This window comes from Motacilla alba, chromosome 4A (genome assembly GCF_015832195.1).
Source record: "Motacilla alba alba isolate MOTALB_02 chromosome 4A, Motacilla_alba_V1.0_pri, whole genome shotgun sequence".
Classification (NCBI taxonomy): Eukaryota; Metazoa; Chordata; class Aves; order Passeriformes; family Motacillidae; genus Motacilla; species Motacilla alba.
Window position 1 is genome coordinate 7,838,129 of NC_052045.1, and position 17,966 is coordinate 7,856,094.

The following is a 17,966-nucleotide window of genomic DNA, read 5'->3' on the forward strand; positions in this document are numbered from 1 at the left end:
TTTTCTTTTTTTTTTTTTTTTTTTTTTTTTTTTTGGTGACAAATCAACACTTTATGGCGAACAAAATGTGATTTCCCCCCCTGTTTTTAATGATTTTGGAACTGGCAAATAAAATGTGATTTTCTGTTTTTAATGCGTTTGGACCTAGAAACTTTTAATTTTGTGTGTGGAGTTGGTGACCACAAAAGCTTCTATGATCCTAAGCCTTTAAGAGCTTGAACTGGAAAGATTCAACCTCCAGGAAGTCTTGTCTCAGAAATTGCAATACTCTTGTTTTGAAGTGGGCTCAGAAAGTGCAGAAAGAAATTAAATGGGAATTTATTAAAAGGACTGTGGGACTGGAGCCTGTACTAGAAGCTGGTGAAGAGGACCCTTTTCCTGCACTCCAGCTGCTCTAGGATCATGGTTCAGACAGAAAAGAGTTCTGTCAGTAGCCTGGAGAGGCTGGGAGCAGGAGGGGGCTCCATCTGCTGGAGCTCACAGCAGCTCTCACCTGGGAAGGGACAGACTCGGGGAAGGAGAGGGAAGTTAGTGAAGTAATGAGTGACAGCAATGAGATGGTTGGGAAGGATATTGGACAAAACAGCTTCAGAAAGAATTCAGGAAATTTTTTTGCAAAGAAGATGCTGAAGGCTCATACCAGCCCTCTACTGCCCTGCAAGAAGCCCCTGCTGCTACACACAGGGCTCACTTTAGTAGACTTCAAGCTATAAGATTCATATTTGCAAACTTTAAATCATTTACAAGAAAAAGAACATTGCCAAGAGAAATGCATTGAATTTTCTCTTGTGTATCCTCTGCCAGACACAAAAAGATTCACATTCAACAGAGCTTGGATACAGTTTCATCTGGACATCTCCCTGTATTGCACAATCTCTCGAGTTCCAGACTTTCATTATTTTCCTTTAAGCAATCAGGCAAGCAGATTTCTTACTATAATTTTAAAAAGTATGGAAACCATGACTGGCTTTGCTATGGGCAGCCTGAGTTTCACAGGGTGAAACCAACAGCAAGCACCAATGGCAGATTCCCTTCCACCAGTGTTAATAAAAGTAAAGTAAAGAAAAGTAATTCCATTTAAAAGATTAATTGTGTCACTTTCAAGAAAGCAGAGACCTCATGTTCACGTCTACCACCTAAACTGGATGCCTGCAAGGCAGCTTGTGGTTACACATGCATGTTAGTAAAATACTAGCAGCATGAAGACACATAGAATTTCCCCAGGTATGCTGTGGCCAGAATGATTAAACCCAAGCAAATGACCATCAGGAATTTTGGTCCTTAATTTTACTTTGCTAAGTATTGTTGAAGTACTTCGAAAGCAGAAGAGGAAACTCCAGGTAAGACCCTAAAGGAGCAATCCCACATTGTACACCCAGGGCAGGCTGGAAAGGCAGACAGCAATGTGGGAAGGAATAACAGTGTTAAAATGCAGCTGTTGATGAGAGAAAGGAGAATGCTTATGGGAAAACCCAGAAATGTGTAGATTACGGTGAATTAATAACAGTGTTTGACAAAGACTAAAATAATGAGAGGAATCTGTCATATTCCACCTGTTCAGATAGAGCTACAGGGCTCTGAAATGACAGATCAAATTAAGGTGTCAGGCAAAAAGGCTGTAGTGAGAGACTGATTGCTGAGACATTAACCAGACTCTGGAGATGGTGACCTGGGAAAAACTACTGTGAGGGTGAGTCACTGGAGGGAGCCCTGGTTCAGCTGGAGGGTCTGAGGCCAGGTAGCCCTGAGTGCACTGCTTCTTCTGTGATCTTGGAACAGATAAAATCCCTTCCCATGAGCATTTCTGTATAAGTCAAAATGTTTCTGGTAAGCTTTGGCCACCCTGTCTCCCTTAGGTGGGGACACAAGATGTTAGAGTGGAGCTATGGGGCAGGAAGCATCCAGCCTTGTTTCTATCAGCTGCCTTCCAGGCCTGACAAAGCTTCTGGCTGTGCCATGCCTGTGGCCACCTCCAGGCTTTGTCTAGGTGAGAGCTGATCATGCTGCTGAGGGAATCCTGAAATCCAAACTCTGTGGTTGATAGTAGATCCCTGCCCTGAGCTGCCAGAGAGTCAGTTTGTTGTCATCAAATGAGACCTGTCTGCTTGTGCTGGGATGATCTGGGATGATGCTCCTGCCATTAAGAGGTTGTGAAACTGTACACTCAACTTTGGAGATGCAGACTTTGATTAAATCTGGGATTTACAAAATAAAATCAAAATGAATGGGAGTTAAGGGGGATAAGGCTCAAGCAAGGAGAGATGTCAGTAAACAGGGAACTAGCAGAGTTGGACTGTCCAGCTCCTATCTTGGAGTTTCAGGAGAGCTAAATTCAATAAAAGAACTAAGAGGCACAGGCATTGGTGGAGAAGCACCTCCATCTGCTTTAAAAGCTGTGTTCCTCTAGAGCTCTGAAATGCCACCAGATATGTGCTAGGATCTGCACTTTCACCAGTCACAGCACTTTCTGAAGTTGTGGCTGGCAAGTGGCATTGTCCCACTGAAGAACATTTAATAGAGGCTTCTTCTGCACCCCAAACCTTTACAGAACTGGCTAGTGCTACACTTTGTCTACTGGATATATTTTTCCAACTTCAAAGCTTATACTTTTATGAAATATGAATGAATGTGTGCTCATTTGGTCCTTCATTTCACCTTCCTGAGGGCCACTGATGGTGCTTAAAACATGCCTCCTCTGTGTCTCTGTGTGTGTGTGTGTGTGTGTGTGTGAGGGATTTTCGCCAGTGTGGATGAAAGAGGCAAACCAGTCTCATTCTCTGTGCTTTCTATAACTATCTGGACTGCAGACATCCAGAGCCCAAATCCCTGCCTGGTGCATGAGTGTGCAAATGGCTTCAGGAGCAGGGGTTGCTCTGCTCTTGCTGAATCCCAGTGCTGCATCTCAGTATTCTTGTTCTCCTGGCATTAGGAATATTTTTTTCATTGTTTGGTTTTAGTTTTATAAAGAATCTACAAACTATTTTCTTCTTTTGAGCCTAGACACTGTCTTCAGTGTAGAGAATCAAGAAATTTCTGCATTTAAACTCTGTTGCAGCAACATGGTCATATTGATTCCAGTTGCCAACAGCAACATTGCTTAATAGCTTGAGTCCGAGCATGGACTTTGGAGCTGGTTGCAACAACAGAGTCACCTTTTCATCCTGGAAGTGATGAATAGCTTAGGCATACTAGGCAGGAAAATAAAACCTGTCACTGGAAGACAGATGAGGGCAGTATTTCCCTTTATTGTCAGGGCATGTGTGTACCTCTCTGAATAGGTTTTCATCTTATGTGGGCTGTTAAGTGTCTAAGCTCCTTCCAGAGGAGCCGTGTCAAATATTCTGCTTCTTCATATAAAACTGGGGATCCACACTGCTGGTGACACATGCAGAAAGTATAGGAAAAACCGAGATTTTCTTCACAACTCTGAGAACTTGTCTATGTTAAGGAGGTTTGCTCTCCTTACCTGATATTTTCTTTAGCATTGTTTCCTGTTTGTTTATGTTTTTGGGATTTTTTGGGGGGGTTAGGGTGGATGTTTTTTAATAATTATCTACAGTGAGTGGTGTATTTCCTGTTTTCCTGCTTTTTAGAAGGAGGAATGGCTACAGTAGGCAACAGGGAACTGTGTTGAAGAAATGACAGTACCACAGAAGTGGACAAAGCTCCTGCTTTTTGTGTGTTCATGCTGTTGCCTCTGTCTTTGTAGTTATCTTGTATCATGACCAGGCTGAGGATGATATTTAACCAGTTGAGATGGGGAAGGAGATGTCAGGACTGATACTATTGGTCCTGAAAGGCTTTCCCAAAAATCTGGCTCTGGTTTTTGCACATATCACCAGTGTACACAGCATCCTCTATTGTTCTTGGGATGTTCAGAGTTTGTTCCTCTGAGCCAGAAGTAGCCACAGCATTCCCACAGCCAAGGTGACTCTGTAAGACCAAGCCAGCCATGGCTGAATCCTCTCTCTCCTCTCACTGCAGTGCTGCAATGGTGAGTTTGTATTTTACCTCTTGGGCTTTAAGCTGACGGTTGGATCTGCTGGTCCTGTTCTGCATGTGACGGCACTGAGCCGGCAGCTCCATCGAGTGCGAAGATTCATTAGCCTGCATTTATCAGCTCTTGCCAGGGAAATGGTGAATAATGAGGCCTGGTCCAGGTAATGAAATGATCTCCTTCTCACATCTGATTACATTGCTTCTTATTATTTCCTCGGTGTGTAATTCTGCTTCTCCGGAAACTTGTTTTGTAAACACTAATGACTGTGCAGCTGTGGCCCGAAGTTAAACCAGCGCTGCAGGAGCCTGGAGAACTTTGTGGCCTGGCTGTTGGCTTTACTGCCTGTGCTTCATCAGCTGCTGGGAGGGTGGGGACAGCCCTTGCCCCAGTGCTGAAAGGTACAAGGAGCCCCATCAGAAAAGGTGCAGCCCTTGGCATTCACCAGGAGCAGCTCATTCCCTTTGTTCAGGTATCAGTGTTGAGATTCAGCCTGACTGCCCTTCTTCTCTGGCACTGAGTTTCTCAGAGACACATCTGCCATGATGCCTCTCCATTTATAATCAGTTAGCCAAGAAAAAGACATATTCCTCTCATTTCTTCCTTTATTACTTTTCTTCTTGAGTAACTCTCTTAAACCAGCAGAGTACTGCAGGCTATTCCAGATGTTTTATATGAGAATACTAAAACTGTTTTCTCTCTACTAGAATGACTTTTCTTGTACATCTTAGAATTGCATCTGCTTTTTCCATGGCAGCATCCATTTGGCAGCTTGGTGTCATCCTGAGTTCACCAAATGCAGTCAGAAATCCCCATCCTTTGACCTGAAGAACTGACTTTGCACCATGTGCTCTTTGTCCCACTGATACAACATCAGAGGGTCTTCTAGTCTTCCCAGGCTCCCACTTTAGCTATTTCCTTCTCCAAATTGTCTTTGTTTGTGGAACCCCCACTTCTCCAAGGACAGTATTTGTACCTGTGAGAGACTTTTTTTGAAGGTTAAGCAAATGAGAGGTGCCAATCTAATGTGGGTAGCACACTGGAAACATCTCATATATCCATAATAAACTCTATTTTTGGGTAAATCCCTCCTTCAGTAAGACAACTCTTTGCTATGGGTTGTGTATGTGTTTCCATGACGTGCATAGTCCAAAAAATGCAGGGCAGTTTTGAGTTACTGCCGAAGAAGTGAAGTCTTGTTTATGTAGGATGTAATTTATTTTTAATAAGCTCCTTGCCCCTCTGCAGTCATTATTTATCTTCTCAAGATGAGTGTCTCATTTTCCTCCTCATTATTGCTTTGCCAGACTGCATGGGAGCAGCAGGAGCTGCCTGGGACTCCCTCATCCCAGGCACAGCACAAGCAAGGAGCAGAGGAGTCACCAGCATGAGTGAAGTCACCCTGAGTGTGCAGACAGACACAGCCAGTGGTTTAACAAGGCAACAAGACAACACTCCTTCACCAAAGCCCCCAGGCTACTATGCAGAGACTCGTCTGACAGATTTTTCCCTTTCCTGCCCTCCCCATGCTCACTTGGGTGGCCATGCAGCTCTTAGGAGATGTGTTTCCCTGTGGTCCCTTTGGACACATAAAAGTTGCTGGAAGCAAATCTCATCCTATGTGTAGGTTGTGTTTCACCCAGGAGCATTTTATGGTCTCTTCAGGACGATTGTCAAGGATCAATTCATATATTTGAGGAGGCACATGGCTCTGTTATGGTCGCTGTGTTGTTCATTACTGGTGCAAATTATGCCCAGGGCAGTGCCTCCCACTGTGTTACCTGAGATGCATGTGCTCCAGCATTGGTTACAAACCTTTTCAGCCAGTCACTGAGAGGGAAATTTAACCCCAAAATGGAGGGGGTCCTTGTGATATCAGCCAGTTTATTGGCCTGACTGATGATATATGACTTCTCTGCAGGAGCTGAAAAAAATTTGAGTCATCCTTGAATTAAAACAAGTGCGGGGAAATTTCCATACAGAATGGTTCAATCCTTTTAAATTGGAGGGGTTTTTTTTCTCCCTAAACTATTGACTAATGGACTGAAATTTTTGTAAATGCATCTGTTTTTGAAGACAATGCCATTTTTCTTAGGAAAGAAAATCATTAAGTGACAAGGCAACAGCAAGTCTGTCCTTGTCAATGTGTTTCTCTAGCTCAGCTGGGGAAACAGGTGTGGAAAACATTTAAATTAAATGGTTCTCCAAACTCTGAGTCAAAATATAAACTGTTAAGATTCTGATGGTTTTGTTTTCTCTGGGGTTTCACACATTTTTGCTCTACAGTCCAATTGTGCACCATTCCAGAAATCAGTGACCTGGTGCAAAGCTCATCAGTGCATTATTTTCCCTAGTAATAAAAGCTGTGATTGCATCACTACACCCCAAATATTTTGGATGATTTTCCACAGGTCCTGTCATCTTTGCTGCTCACATTTGGCTGCTCCCCCATGATGAAGCTGCACTTGGGGCTACCCCACCTTTCAGCCCATGTGTAGGCAAATGCTGCACATGCCAAGTTGCCCTGTGCTGGACCAGCACCTTCGTATGATCATCCCAGACCTGGGAAAAGTCAAACTGGGGCTTTGCCAGAGCAATGACTAACTTTTGTTTTGCTGCCATGAGCTTTGTCCTTCTGACATGAGCTGTTATAAACCCTGCACCTTGTACCCAGGACACTTCAGACCCATTCCAGGCTCCTTTACCGTGTTTGCTTGCAGAGATTAGTGACTCCAGCTGTAACTCATAAGCTCCACTGGATTTGGCTCCTATTAAGACAATTCTTAACTGCATTCCTGTGTCCAACAAATATTCTATTGCTTCTTCTCTAAAAACACAGAACTGATGGAAGGAAACACAGCAAATGTGGCTTATGGGTCCTCTTGTCTTACCTTTCCCTCCTAAGAAACTGATGTCAAAAGGCTCGTGTGGTGTGAATTAGGCAAGATTTACCAGAGACAGTGGAGTTTGGGGTTAGTTTTGTTTGTTTGTTTGTTTAAATACTATGGTTTAGTATCTTATTTATGGTTTCTAGGTAAGATTTTTCAAATGGTAGTGGTACTATAAAATTTGGAGGAATAGGGACATTATTGGCAGAAAATGCAGGATCTCTCAGTAACTGGATAGAGGAATTTTTTTTTCTTAAAACAAAGCTGAAGTTTAACTCACAAAAAAGGTAAGGACTCCTTCATTGTTTTGTTTCATTGACAACACTTAAGATTATAAAAAACATGAATCCAAGTGTTCTGAGTTGATCAAAGCTTCATGCTGGTGCTTGTGTAAAGAACTCTTTACAAATCCTCAAGTTTTGGTTTTGTTGTAAGATGCTGTAACTCTTCCTTTGATTGACCTGGTCATGGTGAAGAACAGTTAAGGAGCCTTCAGTTCTTGAGATTTGCATCTGAGTTTCCTCAGGGTAGACTAATCCCTGATATGGGGAGGAGGTACTCATCTGGAGAGAAGGAAGCCCTGAGAGGGCTTCTCCCTGGGGACCTTGGAGGGGAGGGACAGCTCTTGGGCTGGGAGTCTGCAGGTGAATGAGACTTTTCAAAGCAATTCCTTGCTCTTGCTGCGTCAAATTGTGCTGCTGGAGAACATCCAGTTGCGTGGAAAAATATTTCCTGACTCACTTCTAATTTCATAAGCCACAAGCCCATCCAGGATTGCTGTTTATCTTGTCTAGGAACCAAGACAGAGCTCTGCTGCATATTTAATTAGATGGGGGAAGGCAAAGAATTTTAAGATAATCTTATCTTCTATTCCCCATCACAGCTCCCATGTAAGAAGTTTTCATGGCATGCAAAGCAGAGTCTGATGGTAAGCCACTTGTTTTTGAGGACACTGAAAACAGCTTTGCAGAGTAATGCCTTTTTTTTTTAATACTCATATGAATTCTTTTCTGTGTATGAGTAAAAAGATTAGTTATGCATTTTCATGAAAATTAACAAGGAGGTGTAAAGAGATATGTGGGAACCTGGAGCTCTTGGAAAAATAAACACTTTCATTCCTATGGCTGTTGAAAGCAGCAGAAGAAGGACAAGTGAGGAGAACTGAGTCCAAGTTTCTCATTGCTGCAATAATTCTAACAATAATCAGAATTAAGGCAGTGGGAATAACAGTATGAAGTCAGTAATAAGCCAGAGCAATGGAGTTTCACAAACACCAACTGGATTTATATTGTGGTCTCTCAGTTCCACTTCTGCAAAGGTTTTTGAGTTTGTTTCAGGACTGGCTGCTAGTTCTTGCTGTGGAGGCAGCTGAAGTAGCAGAGTTTGAGGTGGCAGAAGGGGTGTGAAGAGGATGCAGAACCAGGATGGAGTCCTGTGAAGTTTTGTGTTTAGTTTAAATCTTCAGTGTTGGCAGCAGTGTGCAACAAGTGTGGCAGCTACTTATCACTCTCACACAGAAACCAGAAATGTCACGAGTCTGCACCACCACAGCTGCAGACCATCCTCTGCTCTGTCTAAGCTAGTCTGGTCCTTTGTGACTCAAAGCCCTTCAGAGCTGTGCCCTCCCCTTGCAGTGAGGTCAGAGGAAGCCTGGGCAACGCCCGTAGAGCTAGTCACTGCTTTCTGTATTGTCCAGGGCTTGCTCAGGAGTTGGGCTCCTGCTCTCCTCCTGGCAGAAGGATGCTGAAGTCAGAGGAGATGGTGCATTAGACCCAGTTTTGCTAATTCTGGAGCTCTGAACAAGCTGTTACTCCTATTCAATCCACTCCCTACATGTGATCTGAATGGTTATGAAATACTGGCTGCACTTTGGTAATGAGTCACTGATGGGTATCAAGTGATGGCTTGGTGTGGGGAGTGACTGGATGAGCCTCCTGTGGATGTGCTGTAACCTGGGCAGAGGGGATGTGCATGCACTGAGATAGGCACAACACATCTCTAAGGAGATCAAAGTTCATCAGGCTGCTCACAAGTCTACCTCAGTCCAAGAGCATTCTGCATCTCTCTGCTGTTCAGAAAGAGATCCAAGTTGCTCTGGGCCAGAGGGAGATCCACAGTGTTGAAGGGAAAGCTGGAATTCCTAACACAGAGGTGTCTATAGCTTTCATGCACTGCAGTAAAACTCAGCCTGTCATTAAGCATTCATGGTGCCAGACAAGCAAACAAAATTCAGGAACAAGTAACTGCCTTTGTGGTTTTGTGAGGACCTCTGTGTCTTTGCACTTCCAAATGCTGGCATAATAAATCCTGAAGTGCCTTTTTGCTCACAGCAGACATGATTAATACAGCTGTTAGCTGGTGTGTCTGCTAGAGGAAACAATTGGCAACCCCTAGATGGATAAGCAACAGAGGCCTGCAACCCCCACAGTTTTCTCCCCTTTTAAGAAATTAAGACATAATATAAAAATGTTCTTTTTTTCCTCTTCAAATCCATAATCAGACATGACATAAAGAACAGTCACTTCTGCAATGAGTATTTTGGAGAGTGCCTGTTTGAGTGAAGATGCTCTAATGCTCTGCACAGCTGGAGCCCCTGTGGGGCCAGGCATGTCCAAGTGTGACACAAGCACCAAGGCAGCACATCCCATCCACTGCCCACAGCCCCCCCGGCTTGGGGACTGAGGGATGTCCAGATGTATAATGCCTTTTTTTCACTCAGCAGCTCTTCCACAAGGTGAGAAGGGAGCTCATGGGAATGCTCAGGCATGCTGGCCATAAACTTCAGGCTATAAATGTATCTTTCCTCATACCCATTTTACCACAGGGAAATCCTGAGCAGGACACAAATATTCTCTCTGACTCTACCAGCTTTCCCTTCTGCTTTTTTCAACATAATCACATCCACTGATTTCTTCTTGTTTGCAGGTTTTGTTTGCAGCTGGAAGCTCAAAACACTATTTATTTTCTGTATGGGTTCCTAATCTGGAAATGGATCTAATTTGCTTTACCAAATTACAAGTGAATTAAGATGAACACATTGTGCTATGCCTGGATACATCATGGTGCTTCCATGAAAGAGGAAAAACCACATTTGTCACTGCTGTGATTTTCTTCTTTCCTCAGTATCATTAACTCCATGTTCCCCAAAAATATAAAATGTCTCTATAAATGACAATGTTTTTCTTGGGGCAGAAGTTGAGGAGCCAGAGCTGCATCTGTTTCACATCTTTCATCCTTTCAGCCCCTTAAGAATATCCCTGCCCACACCTGCAGTACTCTTCCCTTGCAGTCCCTCCCCATGCTCTTAGACATATATTGATTATCTGCAATATTGCATTTGATAGTATTGCTAAGCAGTTCTGAAAATTTTCCTTTTGGCAACTGCTTCTTCACTTTTGAATGGAATTTTTTTCCCCTACCTGTAAATCAGCTTTAGGGCCTTGTATGTCTAAGGAGAGTAAATACCCCACAGCTCCAAATGAAACAAGTATTTTGCATTTCCATTTCCAGACCCATCAGGAAGAATTTTGTGCAAAACACAGGAGAAATGTCAAAGTGATAAAATAGCATTAGTTGTGGTTCTTTCTCTGGTGAGAACAGTTGGTGTTATGGAAAACATTCAGCACTACCCAGACTTCATGGAGGGCAAATACTTTATAGGTATCACTACATTTATATGACAATTTTACTGACTGACAAATATTACATCAGCTGAGGTTTTTGTTATAATTTCTTAGTTTACTGTTTTAAACCTGAAGCATACCTGAAGTATATTTCTTTGCCAGGAAAGTTTGCAGTCTGCATGTGAGATGGACTCCCTATACTGCATTTATAGGTACAGACATCAACTTTATTTTCCTACCACATTTATTCTGGGATGTGGTAAACATTGCTGCTTTTCAGAAAATCTGTTTAAAGCAACTGATTTGCAAGATTATTTTGTAGCTGAGAACAGTTAAGAACTCTAACAGCTTAACCAGCTGTGATAATTAGCACTCACTAAGCCTGTCTTAGGGGAAATATAGCACACTGTCTTATTTTAGTTCTTCCATAGTAAGGCCTGAGAAAGTAACGTAAATAACCACTGATCTCCTGAGCAGCTCTTTGGGATGGGGAGCCTGGGGCAGAGTCAGAGCTGGGTGTGAGCTGCCACAGCGGTGATTTCTGCCCGCCCAGCTCCCAGGGTGTGTCATTTTGGTAAACACAGGTGATAAATTTAACTCGTCATCATGATGTAAGCAAAACCTGTTGTCAGTCAGGGTGGAAGTGCATGCTACTCCCTTCCTACAGGAAGGGCTATTTTTACTTTAATAAGTCTTAGAAGCAGCCTCTTGGGCTCCTGCCCAGGCTGGTGGGGCAGTGGTGGTCCAGGGCAGGATGCTGGGGAGGCTGCTGGGGCACAGCCCTGGGCTGTGGCAGCGGGTGGCTCAGCCAGTTCTGCGCCCCGCCAGAGCTGCTGGCAGCAAAGCAAAGAACGCCCAGGACATGGCTTTGCAGACGGCTGATCCAGGTGGGTAGAAAGCCTTTGGTTACTGTTTTGTGCTGCAACACAGAGGGAAAGGGTAATTGTTGGAAAGGGTGAGGAAAAGGACCCTCATTCTCAGCCATGGCTGAGTTACTGCAGTGCTTTGTCTCCTGGGGCTACAAGTGCTCCTGGGGCAGGGAGCACACCCAGAGCTCTGACCACCACAGGGGTAAAGCTTTTTCTATTATATAGCTGTTCTTCTATGGCAGCAAATACCAACCGAAGCTTCATGTCAATTAAAACAAATAAATGCTCCTCCTCTCACCCAGCTGCCAGGTCTCCAGAGGAGGATCAGTGTGTGTCCCAGAGTGTGCAGGGCTAGTGCAAGTGGAGGACTTACTCTCCATTGCTTCCTGCTCTGCTCCTTGCCAGGTCACAGCCACAGCTGTGTGTGCTTGTGCCAGGCTGTGGCCTGGATTATCAGGCAGGGAGCAGGCATGGGCTGCTCCCAGATGAACAAGCTTCCTGGTATGGACACAGTTTCTCTTCTTTGCCCCACCACTTTCTTGGCTGTGCCTTTGCAGAACCCTCACCCTGTGAAAGCTGGGCTGCATGGGCCTCCTGTGGGATGGCTGGGGGTCCCCAGCATGGGGCTTTGCCCTTGTCTTCCTTGGGATGGAGTATCTGCTTTCAGCAAGTGTACTGCTTGCTGCAGATTTGATTCTGGCACTTGCTGATGTAGCTCTCCTGGTCTCACTGCACTTTGTGAGAGAAATAGGAGAAGCAGGAGACTAAATTTACCTGGGCCAAGATTTACAACTGGGATTTTTCAGACATCTACAAGTCCTGGAATACATGAGCAGCTCTGGGGCCAAAGCACTTGCTGTAATTTCACCCGCTCAACAAAGGCAGGAAGAAATTCTCTCCATGCCCTGTTCTGTAGCACAAGTGATTTCCTTTCAGCTGAGTACCAGCAATCCAGCAACAGGCAGGGAGCGAGGATGCTGCGACTGGAGACATCTTCATGTCCATCTCTTTCCACCCATCCTGGTCACAATTAGACATTTCCCAATGCAAGCCCCACATTTGCAAGCACAGGGCATTGTAGTGGCTTTTTGGGTGTACTTACCTGGATGTAAATAGTAGGTGAGCAGTCTCAGCTGCCTTGCAAAGACCACTTGTACAGGTGTGCACTGCAAAAGCCAGGGTTTGAGCTAGCCATTGCTTACCGTGTTTTTCAGGGTCTCTCTGCCACTGTCCTTGTTGTTGCCTGTTATTGGGCTTGTTTCCATCAAGAGGAGCCAGAGTCCTTTTCTCACTGTTCTGTGGGTGACAGCATGCAAATGGCATCACCGTGGTAGCCTGATGGGGTGTAATGTATCATCATTAGAGTGCAGTAACGTGGTACCCAGCTTGCATGAGAACAACTGTCAGTCTCCCACCAGGCTACATTTTAGCAGACATCATCTCTCCATCAGTGATTTCGGGAGAAGCTGTTGAGGAGTTAGCTACTTGTGCTGCTGGCAGTTTGCTTAACTCACTAGTTGGGCCATTTAAAAGCAAGATGCTCACAGGGTGAGATGTTGCTGTGGGCTTGGGGACTTCAGCCCCACATCATTTGCCCTCTTAATCAGGAAGTTTAGAAGAGATTTTTAGTTTAAAACCTACCAAAATGAAAGGGAAGAAAGCCAAATTAAATGAGCTGCAAATGTAACAAAGCACCTCACACCAGCTGCTGAGTCTTTTTGACATTAGAAAGCACATTTAGCTCCCACAGAATAGAAAAGAGTAATTTTAAACTTTCAATCCTTTTCCCTCTGTACCAACAGCTCTTTTCCCTTCTTGAAGCTTAGCTCATTGCTTTGTACAAAATCTCTTACAGGTAAAGAAGCTTTCAAGAATAAAAGAAGGCCTACAAATTTTGATAAAAAGGTGCTAGTATGGTCAGGACGCTTTAAAAAGGAGGAGGACATTCCCAGGCACATATCGTAAGTGGACCTGTCAGAATGATGCTTTTGGCTGTGAACACACAGATTGAGAGCCCAGTCTGTATTACCCAGAATTGTGCTCTTGTGAGGGTTAGCGCCTCCCCCATGCTGGTGTCCAAAAATAGCTGTAAATAATTGTGACTCTTGTAACTTTTTGTCATTCCCTGTGAGGTAAACTGGATTTGCTTATTTTAGTTATGACAAATTTCAGACTAAGCTGAAGTATCTTTTGCAAGACAAGTGGCTTTGAAACTCAGAAGCCACCATGATAAGATATCATTCAATCTGGGTTTTTACATGCTTTTCTAGGTTTTATTGATTAGTGATTAAAAATGCTGCATAAATTTTAATTAGATGCTGGGGCTACATACAGCTTTGGTGACGGACTTGTGCAATGAGTTCCTCCTGTATGGGCTGTGGTTTCACCTCCTTGCTGAGATATTTTGTTAAAGGATTGTCACTCAGTTTTGGAGTCCTAATGCTTCTGACTTGTGACATCCTGGGTTCACCTCCAGCTGTCCTTCCCCTTGCAGGTGTGAGTAAATCCATGGCTGGATATAATTTCAGGGATGGCTCATTGCCATGCTGCAGTTTCTTGCAAACATGAATTGTTGGTTATATGCCAGGAGTTACTCATGGAAGGTGGTGGAGATTTTCCAGTGATGGATGGGGTTGTTCAGCTGCTTGGGAAGAAAACTCCTGGATGGTGCAGTTGTGTGTTCTGACCCAGTCAGCCTCCCACCACAGGCAGATGCTTGTGGGGCTGGTGCCAACTGCCTGGCAGAGGCTGTGCTGTGGTGGGCTTTTAATTCCCTAAAAGTGGCATTGCCTGGCTCTGGTGGCAGGGCCCCAGTGTCTGCTGGTGCTGCACAGCACCCCTGGCCTGCCCTGCAGCACCCAAAGCTCGGCCCTTCATTATTATAGTGGAAAGACTTTCCTGTCCCTGTCATTTTACCGGCGTTCACTCTCTCACACAATAAAAGAATACAGGAGAGGAAGAGTTTTTAATGCTGTTATTACTGATGGCTTTTGACCTAAATCTTTTCCCCACAGGCTAATTTTTACAGTTCTCCTTTAAGTAGCTGCAGAAAGAGAAGAAACCCCATTGTACATTGACAGGAAGTAGCTGCAAGACTTGAGCATTCATTTCCCATCTCCCCATGATCCCATTTCACACAGGCTGCTGCAGAATGGAAAGTCTGCTCTGTCCTCCACAGGTCTGAGGTCCTCGACACTGCAAGGAACCTTGCCAGGATAAAGGTTTGCTACATCATGATTGCCCTGACTGTGCTGGGCTGTGTGACCATGATCATCACAGGCAAACAAGTGAGTATTGTTTCTGGGGGAACTGGCTCACTTAATGTATGGCCTATGTGTGTTCTTTGGAAATAAGCACCTGGGTGATAGATAGGTTTGAGAATAGTACAATAGTACACATGAGCAATGTATGCACAAAATCTGTATCACCCCTTCTCCAGAGGAGACACTGGCACAACCTGCTGATTAATGTGTTGCTCCTGACCCACGCTGCCATAAACCTGTGCAGCGCAATGCTCTGTATGACAGTGTCTCAACAGCAGGCTGGGCCAAAGGCAATGGAATAGCTCAGACAGTGTCAATGGAACCTGGTTCTGCCTGACATCTGTCAGCCATGAGGCTCCTGTGGTCCTGCCTGCCTGGCCTGGATACCACCATGGTCACCAAGAGCTGTGACTCTTCTCCCTATCCCACCCCACTGCTGGGTCTCCAGTTTGACTTGCAAGTCCCAGTGTTCCTGTAATCAATATACAGTGTAATTCTCCTGCTAATCGGAACTGCAAATGCTGAAAATGTGGTACAACAAGGAAACAGATTAACTTCTATCACTGCAAAATATCAAAAAGGACAGCGAGGAGTCAAAGGAAGTGGTGCAGATGTGGGGAAATTTAGTGGTGGTAACTGTGTGCATGCAATGATTTCCACCAAATCGTTTCCAGGCTGCCAAGAAGGATCAGACGCTGCTGAGGGTGAATGCAGAAAAGAAGGCCAAATGGAGGGCTGAAGCAGAGAAAGGTCAGGAGGCAGCTGTCGGGAAGTCACAATGATTTGGAACAGATTTATTTTAACATTAGGAGATAAGTGATCTGCACGTGTGGCATATGGACCTGTCTTCGTTTAACTCTTAAGAGCTTTTTTACTGAAACTCTCAGAGCAAAGACTCCACTGCTTCAAAACTGCTCCATGCAAACTGGGAACCCCCTATGGAAACGAACTGCTTTTTGTGGCTTCTGTCTTTGGCACCAGGCCCAGCTCATATACAAAGATCTCTTTTAACCTGCAAAGTGTGGAAAGAGCAAATGCAGGACTTCCCAGCTCAGGATCAGCTTTTCATGGTGCTGCTGGTGCTCAAGTCTCCTCTAATCCAATCACTGCTCCCAATGATTGTCATGAAAGTTGTCTAGCACTTGCTTAGCTGTGATTTTAGTCCAGAGTAATTGTTAATACATGGATTGCCAAAACGGAATTCTTTTTAATCATCATAGTTCATTAACTCATAATAAAACAGCTGTCCAATTATATCTAAAACAAATGCATCTCTTCACAGCTTCATTTAGAGTGTCACCAAACTCTCTGGGATGATGCTTAACAGATGGGAGAAGTTCTAATGAGATATTGAAAATTACATTTTCACAAAGTGACTTAACTTCAAGACAGGCCCCAGTTCATGCCTGTGGGTGCTGATGCTCTGATCCCCCAAGTGTCACGTGTAACCCCTCAAGACCTGGAATCCTGCCTGGTGGAGCTGCTGGATGTGCTGCATGGAGTCCCAAGGACGCAGTGTGGCAAAACCCAGCCAGTCTGACCTCAGCTGCTACAGGAGATGCTGTAGCCATGCTCAGCCTTAGGGCAATGTCCTGAGCATCACACTGGCACTTGCCTTTCCAAGGTTTACTACTTGGAGCAGTCACACTTGCACTCCAGGGGAATTTGGAAGCTCCTGCTCAGGTCTCTGTGTTTTATTGTGTCAAAAATCACGTCCATTTATTGCTGAAGTGTCACTGCACCAACAAGCTGCTGGCAAAGTTGGGCTGAGCCATTGGCAGGTGGGCAGCAGTTGTTGGGCTCTGGAACTCCATCTTCTGTGCCTGTGGTTTTTGGGCAGTTTTTTCCCTCTGGTGCTTCTTAGGAGCACTTCTCTCCATGCTTGCACATCTGTTTAGGGTGAAGGGGATGCTACCTCTGTCACATCTGCAGGCTTGCAGTCCTTGTTTCTGACTCACAGCCCCATGCAGTACAGTCCACCAAAAGTGATGTCTGGTCCCTGTAGTATTCCTCACGAAGCACATCTCAGGGAAGTGAAATAATGGTCTAGGACAAGTAGAGAGTGAACAAGTCTCTGCTGAGAAGGCACTTTTGCTTCACAGGTAATAGGGGCTCTTTCATTTTATATGACCTGGTTTTCTTGGTTAGTGCAATAAACTGCAAGAATTACCTCAAAGTTAGTGCTCATTTGGGGATAAACTAAAAGAGCTTGCTCAGTCTCTTAGATTTTTGGGGTTTTTTTAGAATTCTTAAATTACTTTCATGTGCCCTTTTTTAGAAGGTGCGTGTAACAATTAACGGAACCATTTTGATGCTTGTAAACAAATCCACATCCATGTTCTGAGCTTCCCTGACCTAAGCAGGAAAGAAGATGACCATAGCAATATCTAAAGAGCAAGAAAATTAATTGTGACTTTTTCCAGTCTCTGCTCTGCACTCCCATCTGCCGAGGAAAGAAACCTGCCTCAGTTGTGAGCTATTATCAGATCCTCTTAAACAGCCATGCTCTCTGCCTACAGTGCATAAAGCTGCCACATTACACATGGTCATTAAGAAAAAATCAATTCTTCCTCCCTGAGCCACTGGTAAAGCATCTGAGTGACCAGATGACCCAGGTGCTTTTGGGCTCTTATAAAGAGCTATGACTATTATGTAGGGAAAGATCCTTTACCCATGCCTACATGATTATTCATTTTAATATCATAATACTCTCCAGAAAATCAATTGGACTGACCTCTGGCTTGCACTTGGTTGGTGGTGGGTGACTGCTGGTGTAGCATAGCCTCAGCTGCAGTCTCCCCTGTATGAACTGGACATGCCTCTCCAACACTGGGACTTATCACTGCTTGTTAAAATCTGTTTCCATCTGTGTCTGCAAAGTCCTTTGACTCTCCTCTTGAAAAGCCTCTAATTAACACAGAGTCCTGAATGTATAATTGGCTGATCCTCACCACCTTATAGTTGTGAGTTTCTTTATTTCTCCTCCCATCTGAACTGCTTCAGTGTCACACCTGATCCTCCAGGCATTTAAAAAGGGATGGGAGGTGTTATTGCCTAGGAGCTATTCTTCCCTTTTTACTAAGGTGCCTTGTGTTTTGCCAGGCTGGCCCTGAGGAGAGAGGCTGGCTCCTTTCTGAGGCAGGGGATAGAGCTGAGAATGTGCTGGTTTGCTGTGGTGCTCAGAGAGACCAAGGGTGAGTCCTTTCAACTCTCACCTCCTTGTTTACTGCTCTGTGCTGGAGGGAAAGGATTCTTCTTCCCTTGCAGGATTTTTTCTGTTTTAATGAATTCTTGTATGGCAACGGACTGGTGGTTGGTGCCACAGA

At 44.5% G+C, this 17,966-nt stretch overlaps 1 protein-coding gene across 1 annotated transcript; it reads left to right on the forward strand.

The window, feature by feature from the left end:
* Nucleotides 1-11,152: 11,152 nt before the first annotated feature.
* Nucleotides 11,153-15,880, forward strand: LOC119695184 (protein FAM162A-like). Its single transcript, XM_038123160.1, has 4 exons — nucleotides 11,153-11,395; nucleotides 13,233-13,338; nucleotides 14,556-14,664; nucleotides 15,315-15,880. The coding sequence occupies exons 1-4, from the start codon at nucleotides 11,263-11,265 to the stop codon at nucleotides 15,420-15,422; spliced, it is 456 nt and encodes a 151-aa protein (XP_037979088.1). The 5' UTR covers nucleotides 11,153-11,262; the 3' UTR covers nucleotides 15,423-15,880.
* The last annotated feature ends 2,086 nt before the right edge of the window (nucleotides 15,881-17,966 follow it).